At 53.2% G+C, this 20028-nt stretch overlaps 1 protein-coding gene across 1 annotated transcript; it reads right to left on the bottom strand.

The window, feature by feature from the left end:
- Positions 1–53: 53 nt before the first annotated feature.
- On the bottom strand, positions 54–17790 carry NUB1 (negative regulator of ubiquitin like proteins 1). The gene is given in 17 exon segments (XM_029078454.2): positions 54–469; positions 550–608; positions 610–725; positions 851–946; positions 1805–1951; positions 2957–3109; positions 3931–4038; positions 4740–4926; positions 6170–6276; positions 7611–7699; positions 9139–9321; positions 10053–10123; positions 10957–11015; positions 12016–12183; positions 13604–13721; positions 15093–15160; positions 17709–17790. Coding segments are annotated over 15 exon segments (1839 nt in total). The 5' UTR covers position 13721; positions 15093–15160; positions 17709–17790; the 3' UTR covers positions 54–290.
- Between the last annotated feature and the right edge of the window lie 2238 nt (positions 17791–20028).

Here is a 20028-nt window from a genome sequence, read left to right as displayed (position 1 = left end):
AGTGGCAGCCCACAGCAGAGGAAGAGCAGCAGGCAAAGAAATAAATTGGGGGCTGAGGAGTAGAGAGGGGGAATATGTAAGCAAAGATGCCTTTCCCTGCCTCAGGGGGACCCTGTATCCCCCCCTCACTGACTCCCCACCTTCTTCTGAAGAAACGGGGGGGGGGGGGGGGGTAGATGCCCCCGGCTTGTCTCCCGGCAGACGCGGCCAGGCCCCGGGAGCCAGAGAAACGACCGTGCGGAAGAGCCGTGCGCGGGATGTCATCTGCGAGGCGGGGGCCGGTTCTGCGGCTAGTCCTTGCGGGGAGGGGCCTTGGCCATGTCGACGTAGGACAAGTACTCGGCCATGATCTCCGCCTCGTCTTCCAGTGTCAAGTCCAGGTAGTCCTCCTCGTGCTCCGGGATGTCGCCCAGTATCTCCTGCACGGCCTCCGTCTCCATGTCGTCGTCCGTGGAGGCGCTCGAGGTGCCTGGAACGGAGGGAGGGAGTGCTATGGGAACGGCTCTTCTCCACACCTGCCCCGGGGGAGGTGCCCGCCCGTGACCTCACCAGCCGAGTCGGAAGGAGACTCCGTGGAGGGCGTCGAGGGCGTGGAGGGCGGGCGCAGGTCGGGGGGGGAGCCCCCCTCCGTTGAGGGCGAGGGTCTGAGCAGCGAGCTGCACGTTGCCTCGGAACACCTTCAGCGCCTCCTCCACCATCTTCGCGTCGAAGCCCATGTACACCAACTGGGGCACAAAGCGGGGCGGCGGGGAGGGGAGGACCGTCAAGACTCGGGCCCGCCACCCTCTCGCGGTGTCCCACCTCCCGCCCCGATCCCGCGGCCCCACCGGGGCGTGTGGCCGGCGCTCACCTTCTCGATACTGTCCGGGTCCACGCTGTCCTGTGTCCGGCTGGTCTGCGGCTCGGCCGCGTCCACCCACCACGACTGAGGGTCACTCAGCAGGATCTGGGAGGGGGCGGGCGTCACGCCGCGCTGAGGTACGGGCCGGGGCCGCACCGCCAGCGACGACGGGGGGCCACAGGCAGCACACGGGGCTCAGTCGCACCGTCACGGGCCGGGTTTGCGTCCCGTTGAGGCGGGATGGGGGGGTGGGGGGTGGCCATCCACATCGGGCCCACCCAACACTGGCTTCTCGCACCCTCCTCAAAGGCATAGTTGCACTTTGCGATTTCCCCCACCTCACCCAGCCCCACCTCTGTTCTTCCCCGGCTTCTGTGCTGCTCCATGTTCTAAGTCAATGGCTTCCACATCCTGGGGCCCCTGGGCGAGGCTTCAGAAGGGCCAGGAGGCCGGAGCCGGCACCGCCACTGGTGTGGGCTCATGTGGGCTTCCTTTAGTTAAAAATTGCCAGCCCTTTCCCCCGAGCAAAGCCTTACGCTGGCCCCATGGCTAGACACAAGGTAATCGGCCCTTGGAGCTTGGCATCTGCCGCTTCCAACCACGTGGGTACCTGCCCTTCTATCAACCTTAGCTTTGGTATCTACCTGTGCTTTTCTTTCCAGTCTGTAATGCGGACTTGATCGTGGCTTCCATCGAACTCTCAACTGGATCCTGGCTGGACTGTCTAAGCCTGCACCTTCCTCGGACTAGTGAGAGTCACCCCTTCTGTGCTCACAGCCATCTTAGACTGGGGTCTTTCAGCATCTTCACCCACCTTTGTCTATTGCTGAACTGCACTTTCCAAGCGCTTAGTAAGGTGCTCTGCACTGGGTAAGCGCTCAGTAAATACAACTGAATGAATAAATCCCGTGTAGCAAAAGCCCCGGTGACCCTTTGGGGACAGGAAGCAGCCGCCCCGCCTACCTTCAGGGCTTCGTCCAGGTTTCCCTTGGTCCGGCGGAGGACTTCTCTGGCCGCACGGGCCGAGTACCCCATTCCTTTCAGGGTGTTGATGCTTTCCAGCCGCTTCCTCCTCTTCTCTTTCTCCTCTCTTTTGATTTGGGCCATTTCCTAGAGGAGCACAGGTAGGGGTCACCGTATGGGCGGCGGGGAATCCAACAGAAGTCAACCAGCCCGCCTGCTGCGAGCCTCCCTTAGCATTTGCAGATGGGGTCTTCGTCCCCCCGAGCCTAAGGAAAACAGTCATCCATTACAGGTGTAGCAGCGTGGTGGATGGAACCCGGCCCTGGGAGACACGGGGACCTGGGTTCTAATCCCGGGTTCCGCCTCTTGTCTGCTGCGGGAACTTGGGAAAGTCACTTCACTCCCCTGGGCCTTAGTTCCCTCATCTGGTAAAAGGGGGTGAAGACCGTGAGCCCCAGGTGGGACAGGGACGGTGTCCAACCTGATTAGCTTGGATGGATCTACGCCAGTGCTTAGAACGGTGCTTGGCACCCTAGGACCACCATTACTACTAGGTGTCCGATGCCTCCCTCACTCCCTCCACCCCAGTCCGGGCCCAGTTTCTTTACTTCTCTTTACTTGGTGCCAAGCAATAACGGTCAAGAAGTCAAGGCCTCTGGTCAGGAACCACTCTTCTCCCCGCCCTGAGGCTGAGGTGGCCCCGATCAGCCCCTCTTCCTTCAGAGGTGCCAGAGTTCTTTCTGGTGTGGCCCACGGGAGGATTGGGGTGGAAGAGTGATGGCATCACAGCTCCACTAGCTAATTGGGTCACCGACTGTTCAAAGACTAAGACTCAGCAGAGTACTCAAGGAGTAGAGTGGCCGCGGTGATACGTGGCGGCTGGCCGTCGGACTCCAGCGCGCCCTTCGGCATAGCTTCTGTGAGGGTTGGAAACGGAAACCGTTCTCGGAGGCATTATGGGATAGGACGACGGGGACGGGATCCCGAAAAATGGGAGACTCGCTTCCAAAACCGCTCCCTCTTGGAGACGACGATCTCAACTCTCCCTCTCCTTGGCCGAGGCGCTGGCTGCGCTACCCCAGGTGGGTCTGCTAGCCCCAGGGGGCCCGGAAACAAACCGGCATCTGCGGGGAGGGCCCGGGGGTCAGGTACCTCTCTCCGGTTGGTGATGTGGTTGGCAGCGTGGTCCACGTTGCCCTCGCAGGCCCGCAGGCCCAGCCGGGCCTCCTGTGCGGTGAAGCCCAGCTGCAGCAGGCTCTCCACTTTGTTGGGGTCGATGGACAGCTCCTCGTACAGGTGCTTCGCCTGCCGGCGGGGAAGGAAGAGAAGAGGGGCAAGTGACGATCAGACAGGGAACGACACGCGGACGGCCTGCCCGCTGCCCTGGGGCTAGGGACTCCCAGATCCCCACCCCAGCAGGGGCCCAGGTGAGAAGATCTGTGACTCCATCACACTTCATGGATGGAGACTACAGACTAATCAGTTAAGCGACCGACTAGAACGACACGTAGGACAGTGGGAGGGGGCGGTTTTTGTGTGTGCCGGAGAGGTAGAGTATTTGAGTGTTCAGGGGGTGAAGGTTCAAGTGCATAGGTGACCCAAGGAGAAGAGTTTAGTCAGGGAAGGCTTCCCGGAAGAGATGCTATTTTAGCAGGGCTTCGAAAATGGGCAGAGGGCTGACCTGTCAGATGGGAAAGGAGCAGGAGGGCATGAGCGGTGACTATGTGGAGAGGGGCAGTAAAGGTATTGATCGAGCACCCACTCGGTGTACCCCACTCTCCTAAGCGCCGGGGACGTACAGAAGTGAGTGTCAGGTTCCCTGCGCATCAGGAGCTTGTAAATGGCGGAGGGAAGAGGCTGTGGAATCAAGGGGCAGGATCCCAGCAAAATCAGCCCCTCTAGACTGAGCTCCTGGAGTACAGGGAACATGTCTGCCTGGATTGTCCTCTCCCAAGCGCTTCGTGCCATGCTCTGCACACAGTAGGGGCTGAGTAAAGACCCTGATTGAATAGTAATGATGGTATTTGTTAAGCGATTACTTTGTGCCAAGCACTGTGCGCTGGATGACTGCCCCCAGTCTAGAAATTTCCCACTGCACTCAGCCCTAGGGCCCTCGTTGTCCTTACCCTGTTCAGATACTCGGAGGCCTCTTTCTCCTTCCCACTGTGGAAGTTTCTTATTCCTTGGAGCAGGTAGAGTCTGAGAAATAGAACCTTCTCCCGGCCGTAACTCCCCTATAGAGGGGGTTGGAGAGAAGACGCCCAACGCAGTCAGATGGCTGGTTGGGGGCTACCTCCACCCTGCCACCTGCCTGCCCACAAGCCCCCATACTTTTGGGAGCAGCTGAAAAGCGGACTTGGAAAACGGGCGGATTCCCTGCGGCCCGGGAGCAAGCAGCCCTCTCTCTCGGTTGGGACAAGCTGCACGGTTGGTGGAAAGGATGTGTGGCAGTTAGGATGAAGGATGTGTCCCCCAAGGTCTAGGGGCAGCTGTGGGACATTACTGAGCTGATGGGTTTGGGAAGGGGACACCCCCAGACTGGCCTTACTGGGGTTGACTCATCAGGGGTGCCCCCCGGGACTAGCCGGTGCCTCGGACCCAGGCACTACCGGCCTGGGCATGCTCCTGCCCAGCGCACAAGGAAGCACAGAGTTCCAGTCTCTCTCGGTGGCGAGGTTCACCTCAGGAGTGGCTCGAGCCAGTACCTTTCGCGGAGGAGCCCGGGAGCCCCGGCCGGGGTTCGGGGGAAGGAGGCAGCCGCTCCAGCCCCAGCGGGTCCAGAAGGGGCTCCTCGGGTCCGCCCCGGCCATCCCAGAAGGACTGAGCACCCCCGACGGAGAACCACCAAGACGGGCGGGTCCCGACGCTAAGTGGGGCACCCACCCATGGACAGAGGTCCCTTGGTGCTAGCGGTCCGAGCCTCCGGCCCCCCTACTTTAATGTGGACGAGTCTCTCGTGGTGTTCGCCGTAGCAGTTCTTGAAGCAGTTGAGGGCCATGTTCAGCTTCCTCTCGGCATCATCGAGGCACTCCAGCTGGCCCAGGCGGAAGTAACACCACACCGTGTCCAGCTGCAGCACGGCGTAGTTGTCCACCGTGTCCAGCAACTCCCTACAGCACTCGCTGCCGGACCAGATGCACACAGACCCGCCCGCCTCAGCCCGACGCCCAGGGGCCGACCAGGTGCCTCCTTCCCTCCCGCCCGGGTCGAAGCGGCGTGGCTTAGTGGGTAGGGTCTGCTGTGGGACCTGGGGCAAGTCACTCTGCTTCTCTGGGCCTCAGTGACCTCATCTGGAAAATGGGGATTCATGCTGTGAACCCCATGTGGGACGGGGGGCTGTGTCCAACCTGGTTAGCTTAGATGTTGGTATTTGTTAAGCGCTTACTATGTGCAGAGCACTGTTCTAAGCGCTGGGGTAGACACAGGGGAATCAGGTTGTCCCTCGTGGGGCTCACAGTCTTAATCCCCATTTTACAGATGAGGTAACTGAGGCACAGAGAAGTTAAGTGACTTGCCCACAGTCACACAGCTGACAAGTGGCAGAGCCAGGATTCGAACCCATGATCTCTGACTCCAAAGCCCATGCTCTTTCCACTCAGCCACGGGATCTAGCCCAGCGCTTAATACAGTGCCTTGCACAGAGTAAGCCCTTCCATACCATTTAAAAAAAACCCAAACACCGCAGTGCTGAGCATTCTCTACCTGCTAAGTGCCGGGCTAAATACAAAGTCCCAAGATGGTGAGCACCAAGTGGGATGGCCGTAGCGCCCGATCCATCCGACTCCACGTGGACAGATGAAGAAACTGAGTCTCCAGTGGTTAAGTGACTTTGCCAAGGGCACTGAACCCCAGGCCTCCCGCCACCCAGTCCCAGGATCTTTCCACTAGATGACACTATCATTTTTGGTGCCTATCTCATTTGGTGCCAGATGGTAACCTCCATGAGGAGAAGAGATTGTATCCGCTATCTCTACTGAACTCTGCCGAACATTTAATGCTGTTCTCTAGCCTCAGGAGAAGCTATTGTGTGACGGATGGGTGAAGGGCCTCTGGCCACCGGAGAAGGACTAGAAAGGGATGCCACCTGACTACCCAAACCCACGGTGAGGGGAGCTGGTGTCTCCCACCCTGCACTCGTGTTTCTGGCTCACGATGGAAGCCAGCTGGCCCTTGTCGGCCGAGGCAGTCATTTTGGCCTTCTTGAGACAGATCGGGAGTGACTTCCCTACCCACTTGAACACAACACACTGGCCCCGGCAGTCCTCCCTAACCTCGGCAGCGGAACCCGGGAAACACGGCAGATTTGCCACCCTTTCCTGCCAAATCCAGGACACCCGGGGCCCGGGAACCCCAAGAGAGTCTCACCAGAAGTGTTTGTCTGCGTCCAGGAGGAAGGGCAGGGCCATAACATACTCTTTTCTCTTCAGGAAAGCTCTGCCCTTTTCATGATATCCCATGGCTAACATCAGGGCCTGGAAAGAGATGGATTACTCAAAGTGGCTTTGACTGATGGACAGTGCAAGCACATTCCCACCTCTAGATCGACGCTCGGGTTCATCACAGTTCCTGAAAAACAGCACCAGCCTATAAGCAAAAAGGCCTAAAGCGAAAGAAAACACAAAAGAACCCATGTCTCAGGTTTTAAAACACTGAAGTATTTCGAGTGATCCAAATTTTGCTACCGTTTGGAAACTCAGCGGCACCCTGAATTTAGATCATGTGAGTAATGGTCAGTCAAGTGTATTTACTGAGTGCTTACTGTGTGCAGAGGACTGTACTAAGCACCTGGGAGAGTACAACACAGTAACAGAACAGACACATTCCCCGGCCGCCACGAATGTCTCAGGCAGCCAAAATCCTAGTGATATCATTTGAATGAGTAGAAGTGATTTGTCCCTTAATTTCTGTTTGACCAAATGTCTTGACTTGTGCCACCCTTCATATTTCACATAATACTGTGGCCAGCAATTGCATCCATTTCCTGGGGATTATGTTTTGCAATTTCTATTCTGAACCATCCAGATTTTCTTTCTGGCATCTCTTCGGTGACTTATGTACGCTCCCAGGCCAACTTTAAACTCTTTGTCTATGGGAAAGAGAAAAACTTAACAAATCAATCATCTCCACAATAAGCTCTATTGTGTCACAAACTATTTTTAACATAGTACCATTCATCAAATTCCAGTCTTGCCAGCCATCCTCTAACCAAGAGAAAGACTAAAAGGTATTCAGAAGAGATTGAAGCTATGGCTATCAATCAATCCATCGTATTTATTGAGCACTTGTGTGTTCAGAGCACTGAACTGAGCACTTGGGAGAGTACAATCTAACAAGCTGGCAATCAGGCTCATCCCCCGACAACAACGAGCTTACAGTCTAGAGGGAGATGAGGATTTAGCATGTCCCTTTCAAACTTGGGGTAACAAGCCACCCATGTTTCTTCCTTTATAAAGGCAACTATGCTTAGAACTGAAGTTTTAAGCCCACTTGTTCATGCAGTAAAGACGGCCTCAATAAGCTCGGAGCCCTCCCTCGTCGGGACCACATTTCCTCCTCTGTCCCGGAAAATGGGGCGGGAGCTTCCGGCCCAAAGGCGCCGAAGGATAGATAACTGTGCCTCAGTTCCCCAATTTGTAAAATGGGGATTAAGACTCCAAGTGGAACAAGAACCGTGTCCAACCTGATTAGCTTGTATCTACGCCAGCGTTTAGAACAGTGCCTGACACTCAGTAAGTGCTTAACGAATGCCACAAAAATAAATAAATAATCGAGGTGCCCAGGAGAAGACCATCCGGGTTCCGCATACCTTCTTTTCTGCAGGGGGGATCTTGATGGACCTGCCCGTTTGGTTGGCGATTTCCAAGTACGGCATGGTGTCCGGATCCACGGTCTCAGCTGCAACGGGACAAAAGAAACCCTCGTCCATCCATGGCCAGCCCAGCACCGACGGGGACTTCGGAAACAGATGGAGTTCAGGGTTTGAATTTTCTCCCTCCTGCTTAGACTGGGAGCCCCACGTGGGACAGGAACTGTGTCCAACTCCATTATCTAATATCCACCAGTGTTTAGACCAGTGTTTGGCACAAGGTAAGCAGTTCACAAGTACTGTTACAAAAGAAACCAACAAAAACAACAAAAAAGCCAAGGCTGTCAATTGCTCTTTTCACCTTGACTTCCTCACCCCGTTGCTTGCCCATGATGCTGATGTAGCAAGGGCAGGGGGATAGGTGGAAGGGAGAAGGAAGCAAAGGAGCAGTATGGCCTATTGGATAGAGCATGGGCCTGGGACGCTTTGCTGTGTGACCTTGGGCAAGCCACTTAACCTCTCTGGGCCTCGGTTACCTCATCTGTAAAAACAAGGACTAAATATCTGTTCTCCTTCTCCCAGAGGTAGTGAGTTCCGTGTGGAAGAGAGATTGGATCTGATCGGATTGGACTGTTGCAACTGTATTGAGGAGTTGTGTGACCTGGTAGAAAGAGCATGGGCCTAGGAGTCAGAAGGCCTGGGCTCGAATCCCCATTTTTTTGGTTTTCTTTTTATGGTGTTTGTTAAATGTTTACTATATGCCAGGTACAGTACCAGGCGCTGGCACAGATACAAGCTAGTCAGGTAGGACAGAGTCCCTGCCCCACGTGGGTCTGTCTTAATCCTCGTTTTACAGATGAGGTAATGGAGGCCCAGAGAAGTCAAGTGACTTGTCCAAATTCACAAGGCAGACAAGTGGCAGAGCCGGGATTACAGCCCAAGTCTACCTGACTCCCAGGCCCAGGCTCCACCCACGAGGCCACACTGCAAGATGAAGTCTGGTTAAGAGGACTAGGGTAAGTGTCCACCCCAGCTTCTGGGGAACCTGGGCTAGAGCCGGAGGAGAGAGAAGTGGGGAGAAGCAGCATCAGGCTAATGGGTGGCCAGAGTGGGGGTAAGATGGTCGTCCCTCCGGACAGGCCATTTTCTCCCGGAAGCCTCCTGGACTTCAGCTAAGCCCCATATACACTCCCTCTCTCCATTTTCTCTCCCATCTCAAAACACTCTCCTTCCTCTGCCTTCCTAGGGCTAACCAGTTACGTCAAGAGCAGAGGGCAGAGATGAGGATTGGACTCTATGGACACAGAAAGACACTAAAGAATCTCCGTGGTGACAATCCTTGTGTCCTGATTCAGACTCATGTCCACCTCTGAAGACAATGCTTCCCCAAGTCATGAAAATTACAAGCTCTAACCTGATTTGAAGAGGAGGCTTCCTCCCCCAATTTGCTGCTCCCCTTCTGCCCTGCCCAGGGACTGTACTTTCCTCCGTTTGGATTTCTGAAGGTGGGACAGGTGGGTGGGACTACCTCTCTGGGCCAGGATTTCGAGCCCTCGTTTGGTTCTCTGCATCCTTTTCTCCTTTTGGTCCAGTTCCTTCTGCTCCTGTTCTTCTTCCTGAAGATGTTTTTTGGCCTCCTCTTCAGACTGCTTCAGCTCCAGCACCATGGCTTTGACGTTGTGCGTAATGCCCTGCTCCTCCAGGGTCTTCCCTGCAAAGAGGCAGGGGTGGTGATGCAAGGCGGGAGGACAGGGGAGGCCCCAGGCTCTGACCGCCCGGGATGATGGCCTCTGGCTGGGGGAGGGGGCTGGGGTTATCGAGCCACTGGGTCAGGGACACTGCTAGAATCGAATGAGTCGGCCTCGGGCCAGGCTGTTTCCGAGGTTGTGGTGCCCGGGACCACGGTTCGTCTAGTCGCAGTAAATGATCGGGCCTGGGAAAGGTCTGATTTTTCCATCATCTTCAGTGGCCTCGGCCCTCATAATTGATTTGAATTTCCTCTGGGTGTAACCCAGATACAAACGTGCTCGAGGATGGCTTTTCTGATGCATGGCTGAAAGTAATCTCCCCTCCGGGTCCGCTGCCAGCCCCACGTGGGGGCAGAGGTCAGAGAGTAGCCATCTCGGGAGCTTGCCCCCACCTCTAACACCCTGAGGGCAATTGATGGGGGTTTGCGGGGATGGGGAGGAAGACCCGGTGCCACGCTGGGCATTGCCGGCATTTTAATTTTCGATGGTCATCACTGGGAAGTGAGGTTGCCACTGCTGTTTGACTTTAGGTTTGGGGATTCTGCTGGAGGGGTTTTTAAACAGGACACTGAACGGACCTGCAGCCTTGGGTTTTGAGGGCTTCTAAACTGAATGGGTTCCCTTTTGCATATTTTCCTTTTCACTGGAAAACTAGAGTGGATGGACCTTACCCTGGCAGCTCCAAGACACATACCCAGTTGAAGCTGCTTCTTATTTATAACGACTTTGATGTAGTTTTCTTGAAATCCATAGGCCTGGGCTATTCTGTTAAAAAAAAAAAAAAAAAAGACTGAATAACGTGGAACACATACAGGGAAAAATAAATCTTTCCGCTCATCACCAAATACAACTTACCGACGTTAAGAACTCCACACTCCCTGCCCACGGAGCTAAGCGTTTATAGCCTAAAATCTTCCTGGATTTCCACACCCCCTCTGTTCCCCACAGCGTGAGTTTTCACACGGTGTTTTGAACAGGACACCGCGAGTCAGCCAAGAGAAAGCTTGCGTGGACTAGAGCAGAACGCGGGGTTCCTCATAGGGATATGTCTCACGACTGGGCAATTTACAGCTCGCCCCTCGCGCAGTGATCTGCATTCCCCTTGGGGCGGGGCGCCCCGCTCCTCACTGCTGGTGGTTCGGATGTACAGGAACGCGGACTGGGGGTCCATACCCACCCTGCCAGACGGGGAGACCTCTGGCCCAACAGCTGACTCGCTGCTTATTCTCCAGGCCCCGGGAGTCGTTGAACCAAAGCAGCTTCCTCCCGTCCTTTGGCCAGGTGGAGTCGCTGGCTGGCAAGCGGGGAAAACCCAAGCGGGCGTAACCGATAGAATGTTTCCTTCCACAGGCCCCCTAAGGACTTTAATCTTTTAAGAAACCTCGTCGACCTCCCAGTGGGCTTAGATGGGTGGACATATAGTGTTCTTATTTGACAGAGGGGAAGCTGAGGCCCAGAGCGATTAAAGTGGGTCTCCTGGCCGAGCCAGGAAGGGACCCCATGCCCCAGCCTGGGGTTGGGAGGATAGGGGGTAGCAGGGCTGCCTCTGTCCCAGATGGCGGGGGGGACTTGGGAGGACGGAGGGCCGCCGGACTTACTGAGCTCTCAACTCCTTGCCGGTAATTTGCAGTTTGGTTTCCAGCAGGCTTTTTTTATCCTAGGAGAAGGAGAGAGAAGTGGAGCTTTTCTGGCTAAGCATCAAGGCATCCAAACCCATCTCCTGTCCAAAAAACTTAACAGCTTCAAGGCCAGCTGTGGAAGTGAGTGTAACTGGACCTCAAAGAGCCAGGACATTGTCCTTGTTACGATTGGATCCCGGTGGGGGACGGTAAAGAGGGGCGTTCACCACACACACACAGTGGACTCCACCACCATCCGACAGGGATCTGGACAACTCAAGCTCGACCTTCAGGATCACCTGGGTCGTGGTCAGCTCAGGGTCCACCCAGTCCCTCCCCGGTCGGGGCGGCAGTGGCATTATGGCTGCAGCTTTGGGCAGGGGATATCACTCAAGGCCCCAGATCTTTGTTTTCTGGTTGCCGGGCTGGGAAAACAGGGACCTCTGCCCTTCAGGGCTCTCCCCCATGCCCCTCCTCCCTTCCCAAACCATTTTCCTAGGATTCCTTGCCAATTTTGGGTGTTTGTTACAGAGCACAACCGGGCTCATGCCAAAACCAGCCTCTAGGGTCAATCTGTCAGGGACCGGTCGGACAAGTTTGCTACTCGGGCACAGAACATCTACGCCGAACCGGCCCACTCCAGACAGTGTTTAGAAGAGCGCTCTACACACTGCAGGTACTCAGTAAATAGTGTTGGCAGATCGATCCTTCCCAAAGCACCTTTTGGCCACCGCCCAAGCTGTGGACCCAGCAAGTAGAGATGATCGACTCAATGCGATGAAGCTGAGTGGCTTGCTCAAGAGTCTGGACCTGGGTTCTAATCCCAGCTCTGCCAGTTGTCTGCTGCATGACCTTGGGCAAGTCACTGAACTTCTCTGTGCCTCATCTGTAAAATGGGGATTAAGACTGGGAACCCCATGCAGGACAGGACTGTGTCCAACCTGATTAGTTTCTATCTCCCTCAGCACTTAGTACAGTTGCCTGGTGCACAGTAAGCGCTTAACAAATACCCTAAAAATTAAAAAAAGATGAACTTACTTTTCGGTGTTTGGGGGGCAAAAACACCTCGATGGTGGCAATCCCTGTGGCTTTATATGCTTCATTGCCCGACCCCCTCTCGATGGCTTTACAACGGATTTCTTCTATTAACTTTTCTATTTCATTTTCGCAACAGTCCAACTTGTCTGAGTATTTCTTGGCAAGCTCCTAGCGGGAAACAAAACAGAGAGCGGATCAAGGTGAAGTACTTTACTGAGCTTCAGGGCTGCTGTGCTGTAACCAGAGTTTTCCCGTCCAGGAGCCGGGACTGTAGGTCATCAGGTGCCACACACCAGCACAATTCCTCATCCAGCCTGGGGCTCCACAGCTTGAAGAGTGCAGAGAAGACCGGGGGGGGGCTTGAAAAGCAGCGGGGTTGAAGGGGAAGAGCATGGCCCTGGGTCAGGGTGCCATGGGACCTTGGTTCTAAGCCCTGCTCCATCACTGGGGCAGGTCACTAACATCTCTGAGCCTCAGTTGCCTCACCCAAAAAATGGGAACTCAAGACTGGTTCTCCATCCTCCTTAGACTGGAGCCGGGTATAGGACGGGGACTGCGTCTGATCTGATTGCATTTACCCCAGTGCTCAGCACAGGTGTGCGCACTTACATCCCACAGTTATCATCAGAAATGACAGAGGCCACTATGCAGCAGGAGCTGGAGTTTGCCTGGGGGGAAAGAAGGTAAGAGCACCTCAACTCTCTTCAGGATCTGAAGGGTGATTATTTTAAGGATTGGTGAAGCATTGTTCCCCATCACCGCCAGGGAGAAATCCAGAGGAAACGGGACATCATTTATGGCAGGACCAATCGAGTTGACCCCACAAAAGGACATACTTCCCAAAAGGTGAGAGTTGTTTGATCTCGGAGTGGACTTTTGAGTTGGGGAGGGAGTGGCAACCATCTCTCTAGGGTGGATAAAGGCAGAGAGATGGTCCGAAAGACCAAAAAGACTCACCGTCACCACCACCAATAAGCAGCCCCTGAGCCAGGCACCCCACAAAACCCCTCCGGCCCCATAGTTCCAGAAAGAAGCAAAATAGATGTGACAAGCACAAATATTTCAGATTCACTTTTTTTTTTTTATAATATATATGTAATACAGGTTTTGCTGTTACAGGAGACGGGAAGGAACAAGGACTGGCTTTAACTGAACACCTGTTGAGAACAATGCACTGTGCTAAGCACTGGAGAAGTACAGGAAAGCAACGGGAAAGGGGAGGAGGATGACAGAGAGAGGTGAGTCCTGCCCATGTCCCCATCCTCGTTGGGGACAAGAGGTCCCTAGATTCTTTTCTGTGGCGTAATTTAAGCCAAAGTATACTTTAATAACATGCTTATTTCCCTCGGCCTCTATGTTTAATAAACGAGCGGGGGAGGAAGCCCGGGACAGAGAGTGGGAGAGAGCAAGCTTGGTAGTCCACATGACGCTGACTGGAGAAGAAGAATTTTAATATTACCAAAGCATTTGGCAGAATGACAACTTTTGAAAATGACCACAGCTGAGACTGTTTTTAATAATTTGCAAAGAAATAAGAGCTCTGTCAACAGCAGTCATAAATCCAGATAAAAAACTGGGTGATGAATACCTTCAAAACCGAACCTGCTTCTTTATTTTCATTGGTGTACGGAGGCTTCCAGAGTTGAATTTTGTCTTCTCTTAAGAAGTTGGTAAGTTTTGCTTGAAGGTATTTCTTTTGTGCCATCCTTTAAAGCAACCACACACAAGAGCCTTCGTTTTAAAAAGCAGACTCAACCTGGGCAACACACGGTTGCTTTCCTGAAGCTTTAAAGTTATATGAAGTCAATTAACACCCATGCCTGCTCTCCTTAAAGAAAGCAAAACTGCACAGAAAACTGCATGACGCTTAGCTCGCTCCACAAAATACCTTATTCCTCAACTTTCCCCCCCTTGCCAGCCACCCCTGGGTGATCACCTGGTTCCTTCAGCACCTAGTTTTTTTGTGTTTTAAAATGGTATTTGTTAAGTGCTTACTATGTGCCAGGCACCGTACTAAGCACCGGGGAAGATACAAGACAGTTTGGACACAGTCCCTGCTCTACATAGTGTTAATCCCCATTTTACAGGTGAGGGAACTGAGGCACAGAGAAGAGAAATGACTTGCCCAAGATCACGCATCAGACAAGTTGGGGGGAGCTGGTATTAGACCCCAAGTCCTCTGACTTCCAGGCCTGGGCTCTCTCCATCAAGCCACGCTGCTTCTCCAAGTCCTTTCCTGTCAGGTTTGCATCTGGGGACACCTCACAGAGGAAGGGGCCAAAGCAGCCTTGGGACAAAGTCTCTCGGAAGTCGTTAGGGTCACTGTGCGGTATGTTGTTCCTGGGTGGCAGCAGAAGCTGAGGGTGGGATGTGTTTGGGTCGGGGCTGGGACCAGCGAGAGGGTGGAGGAGAGTCATACTGGTGGGATTCATTAAGTGCCCACTGAATGAAGTATTCTGATACTAATAAAGGTATTCAGTAAGCGCTTACTAGGTCCCAATCACTGTACTAAGTCCTGGGGTAGATACTAGTGGGGTAGGACACGGTCCCTGCCCCACACAGGGTTCCCCACCCAAGTAAGAGGGAGAACGGGTATTAAATACCCATTTTACAGATGAGAACGTGGAGACACAGGGAAGTGAAATGACTTGCCCAGGGTCACCCAGGAGGGAAGTGGCTGGGCAGGAATTGAAACCTAGGTCTCTCAACTCCCAGTCTGGGCTCCCTCCACTAGATAGCAATGCTTCTCTGAGGCTCTACTGCCCCATCAGAGATGAGGGACCACTAAGTTCCCAACAAATTTAGCATATTTTTCCACAGATTGAAGAGTTCGGGCCCCACAATAAAACAAGGAAGGGAAAAACCTCTCGGCAGAATGACCCCCTTCTCCTCCGATCTGGTGGTCTTAGATCTACCCCGCTGCTAACTCAGAATAAGCACTTAACATATACTACAGTGAGTATAGATATTATTGCACAAAGTCAAAAATGAAGCATGTCTTATTGCCACCGGCTGGATATTAGACGGCGGGTGATGGTGGCGCTTTCAACTTCTCAACTACGACTTAATAGATTCACCTCGCGGGGATTTCCCAAAGCTCCGTTACTGTCCTTGAGACATATTTTCCGGGAAAGTTTCCACAGATCTAGAGAGTAAAGAGAAATCATCTTTCAACATACAAGTAATAATAATCATAATAATGACGATGGTATTTCTTAAGCACTCCCTATGTGCCAAGCACTGTTTTGAATGCTGGGGTAAACACAAGGTAATCAGGTTGTCCCACATGGGGCTCACAGTCTTAATCCCCCTTTTAATAATAATAACGATGGCATTTGTTAAGCACTTACTACGTGCCAAGCACTGTTCTAAGCACTGGGGTAGACACAAGGTAATCAGGTTGTCCCACTTGGGGCTCACACTCTTAATCCCCCTTTTAATAATAATAACGATGGCATTTGTTAAGCGCTTACTATGTGCCAAGCACTGTTCTAAGCGCTAAGGATACAAGATGATCTGGTTGTCCCACGTGGGGCTCACAGTCTTAATCCCCACTTGTCAGCTGTGTGACTGTGGGCAAGTCACTTAACTTCTCTGTGCCTCAGTTACCTCATCTGTAAAATGGGGATTAAGACTGTGAGCCCCACGTGGGACAACCTGATTCCTCTGTGTCTACCCCAGCGCTTAGAACAGTGCTCTGCACATAGTAAGCGCTTAACAAATACCAACATTATTATTAATCCCCCTTTTAAAACAATAATGATGGCATTTAAGTGCTATGTGCCAAGCACTGTTCTACGCAATGGGGTAGACACAAGGTAATCAAGTTGTCTCACGTGGGACTCACAGTCTTAACTCCCTTTTTAATAATAATAATGATGGCATTTAAGCACTATGTGCCAAGCACTGTTCTAAGCGCCGCGAGGGATACAAGATGATCTAAGCACTATGTGCCAAGCACTGTTCTAAGCGTTGAGAGGGATACAAAATGATCAAAGCACTACGTGCCAAGCACTGTTCTAAGCGGCGCGAGGGATACAAGATGATCAAAGCACTATGTGCCAAGCACTGTTCTAAGTGCTGAGAGGGATACAAGATGATCTAAGCACTATGTGCCAAGCACTATTCTAAGCGGCGCGAGGGATACAAGATGATCAAAGCACTATGTGCCAAGCACTGTTCTAAGCACTGAGAGGGATACAAGATGATCTAAGCACTATGTGCCAAGCACTGTTCTAAGCGCCGAGAGGGATACAAGATGATCTAAGTACTATGTGCCAAGCACTGTTCTAAGCGCTGAGAGGGATACAAGACGATCTAAGCACTATGTGCCAAGGGATACAAGATGATCTAAGTACTATGTGCCAAGCACTGTTCTAAGCACCGCGAGGGATACAAGATGATCAAAGCACTATGTGCCAAGCACTGTTCTAAGCACCGAGAGGGATACAAGATGATCTAAGTACTATGTGCCAAGCACTGTTCTAAGCGCTGAGAGGGATACAAGATGATCTAAGCACTATGTGCCAAGGGACACAAGATGATCAAAGCACTATGTGCCAAGCACTGTTCTAAGCGCTGAGAGGGATACAAGATGATCTAAGTACTATGTGCCAAGCACTGTTCTAAGCACCGAGAGGGATACAAGATGATCTAAGCACTATGTGCCAAGCACTGTTCTAAGCGCCGAGAGGGATACAAGATGATCTAAGCACTATGTGCCAAGGGACACAAGATGATCAAAGCACTATGTGCCAAGCACTGTTCTAAGTGCTGAGAGGGATACAAGATGATCTAAGCACTATGTGCCAAGCACTATTCTAAGCGCCGAGAGAGATACAAGATGATCAAAGCACTATGTACCAAGCACTGTTCTAAGCGCTGAGAGGGATACACGATGATCTAAGCACTATGTGCCAAGCACTGTTCTAAGCGCTGTGAGGGATACAAGATGATGAAAGCACAGTGTGCCAAGCACTGTTCAAAGCGCTGCAAGGGATACAATAATAATGATCGCATTTGTTAAGCGCTTACTCTGTGCAAAGCATTGTTCTAAGCGCTGGGAAGGATACAAGGCGATGAGGTTGTCCCACGTGGGGCTCACAGCTTTCATCCCCATTTTCCAGATGAGGGAACCGAGGCCCAGAGAAGCGACTTGCCCAAAGTCACCCAGCTGACAAGTGATTTGAACCCATGCCCTCTGCCTCCCCAGCCCATGCTCTTGCCACAAGATGATCCCACGTGGGGCTCCCGGTCTCCATCCCCCTTTTACAGATGAGCTCACCGAGGCCCGGAGGAGTGACTTGCCCCAGGTGACGCAGCAGAGCAGCGAAGGGGGTCGGGATTAGAACCCACGACCTCGGGACCAACCGGCCTGGGCTCCTTCGACGGAGACACGGTGTTGCTCACAGGGGAGGGGCAGAGGAAAAGGGTCACGGGTGATGCCAACCGGAAGTCAACGCTTCCAACGGCAGGGCCGGAGGACCGGACCTCAGGCCTCAGGCCTCGGGCCCGGCGGCCTTTTCCCCCCTCCCCGATGGGCGGCCAGGGGAAAAGGGCCGGGCTGGTCCCCCCCTCGCCGCCACCGCCGCCGCCATCATCCCCGTCGGGCTGGGGACGGGGGGCACGGAGAGGAAGCGCGGCCCCCTCAGCCCTCGTCGTGCCGGTCGGCCGCCCCCCTCGGCCGCCCTCACCTGCGCTGAGGCGCCGCGGCCGGCGCTCTGGGAAAGTCCCCGGATGTAAGGGAGGGCGGGGGGGGGGGGGGGAACCCGGGGAGAACCGCGCCTTCCGGGCGAAAGGCGCACGCGCGCGCGCGCGCGCGGGGGAGTCACGTGCCCCCCTCCCTCGCGGCCGCGCTCGCGGAGGGGTGGCCGCCACGTGACGCGTCCCTCGCGGCCCGGAGGCGGGGCCCGGCGCACGTGACTGCTTCCCTCGCCGCCGGGCCGGGGCTCCACGTGGTTGGCATTCATTCATTCGTTCATAATATCATTCATTCATTCAATAATAATAATAATGTAGGTATTTGTTAAGCGCTTACTATGTGCAGAGCACTGTTCTAAGCGCTGGCGGAGACACAGGGCCATCAGGTTGTCCCACGTGAGGCTCCCAGTCTACATCCCCATTTTACAGATGAGGGAACTGAGGCACAGAGGAGTGAAGTGACTTGCCCACAGTCACACAGCTGACAAGTGGCAGAGCAGGCATTCATTCATTCAATAACAATAATAATAATAATGTTGGCATTTGTTAAGCGCTTACTATGTACAGAGCACTGTTCTAAGTGCTGGGGGAGATACAGGGTCATCAGGTTGTCCCACAGGACGCTCACCGTCTTCATCCCCATTTTACAGATGAGGTAACTGAGGCACCGAGAAGTGAAGTGACTTGCCCACAGTCACACAGCTGACAAGTGGCAGAGCAGGCATTCCTTCATTCATTCATTCATTCAATAATAATAATAATAATAATGATATTTGTTAAGCACTTACTATGTGCAGAGCACTGTTCTAAGCCCTAGGGGAGATACAGAGGAATGAGGTTGTCCCATGCGAGGCTCACCATCTTCATCCCCATTTTCCAGATGAGGGAACTGAGGCCCAGAGAAGTGAAGTGACTTGCCCACAGTCACACAGCTGACAAGTGGCAGAGCTGGGATTCAAAGCCATGACCTCTGGCCCCCAAGCCCGGGCTCCTTCCACTGAGTCATGCTGCTTCCCATTCATTCATTCAATAGTATTTATTGAGCACTTACTATGTGCAGAGCACTTTACTAAGCGCTTGGAATGGACAAATCGGTAATAGATAGAGACTAGTCCCTGCCCTTTGACGGGCTTATAGTCTAATCGGAGGAGACAGACGGGCAAGAACAATAGCAATAAATAGATTCAAGGGGATGAACATCTCATTAAAACAATAGCAAATAAATAGAATCAAGGTGATGTACACCTCATTAACAAAATAAATAGGGTATCCTCGGAAAATGGCCTGACGGTGGCAGAGTGAAGATGGGCGATCCCGATCAGAGGGTTTGATTAGAGAAGCAGAGTGGCTCAGTGGAAAGAGCCCGGGCTTGGGAGTCAGAGGTCATGGGTTCGAATCCCAGATCTGCCACTTGGCAGCTGGGTGACTGTGGGCGGATCACAACCTCTCTGGGCCTCAGTTACCTTATCTGTAAAATGGGGATTAACTGTAAGCCTCACGTGGGACAACCTGATTACCCTGTATCTACCCCAGTGCTTAGAACAGTGCTCTGCACATAGTAAGCACTAAACAAATACCAACATTATTATTATTATTATTACCCCAGGTGGTGATATAGATAGAAAGACTCAGAGACAGGAGTCAGGAGAGCACAGAAAGGAGGAAAGTGGCTACACGTCCATCCATCCCAGTGGGATACGAGTGGCGTGTAGTCCCGAGCCTCCCCCAGAACATTGCCTTTATTGAAGCAGACGGCCAATTAGTGAGGAAGGGAGGAATAGAGGAGTCGGCCATCAGTTCCTGGGTTCAGTTCCTATTTTCCAGAGATAAGAAGGTGTGCGGTGGACAACTAGCAGCTGCAGTCAGGGGTTAACGACATGAAGTGATCAGGGATTCTTGACGTGGGAGTGAGAAGAATGTTGTGGTTATCTTTCTTGACTGGAGGGTTGACAATTTCACAAACTGGAGGGGATCCTGAAACAAAACTGGAGGGGATCATAAAATGGAAGGAAGTCCTGGACTCACTAAAATGGAGTCACTCTTGCCCTCTCATTTCTGCTCCATAGGCCTGGCTGCCAGTTGGTCAGTTTTTGTGGACAACAAGAGCAACCCGTAGGGTAATGATGGCAGTTTGCGACGCGCTCCTTCCAGCACGGGGTGGTCTTTGGGACACAGCCCCGTCCCCCATGGGGCTCATCGTCTGAGGAGGAGGGAGAAGCGATAAAGCAATCAATCAACAACGAGGGTATTTGTTAAGCGCTTACTAGGGGCCAAAGCACTCTTCTAAGCGCTCACCACTTTACAGCTGAGAAG

This window comes from Ornithorhynchus anatinus, chromosome 13 (assembly GCF_004115215.2).
Source record: "Ornithorhynchus anatinus isolate Pmale09 chromosome 13, mOrnAna1.pri.v4, whole genome shotgun sequence".
Lineage (NCBI taxonomy): Eukaryota > Metazoa > Chordata > Mammalia > Monotremata > Ornithorhynchidae > Ornithorhynchus > Ornithorhynchus anatinus.
Note: the sequence above shows the minus strand (reverse complement) of the source record. Positions and strands in the feature narration are given on the sequence as shown.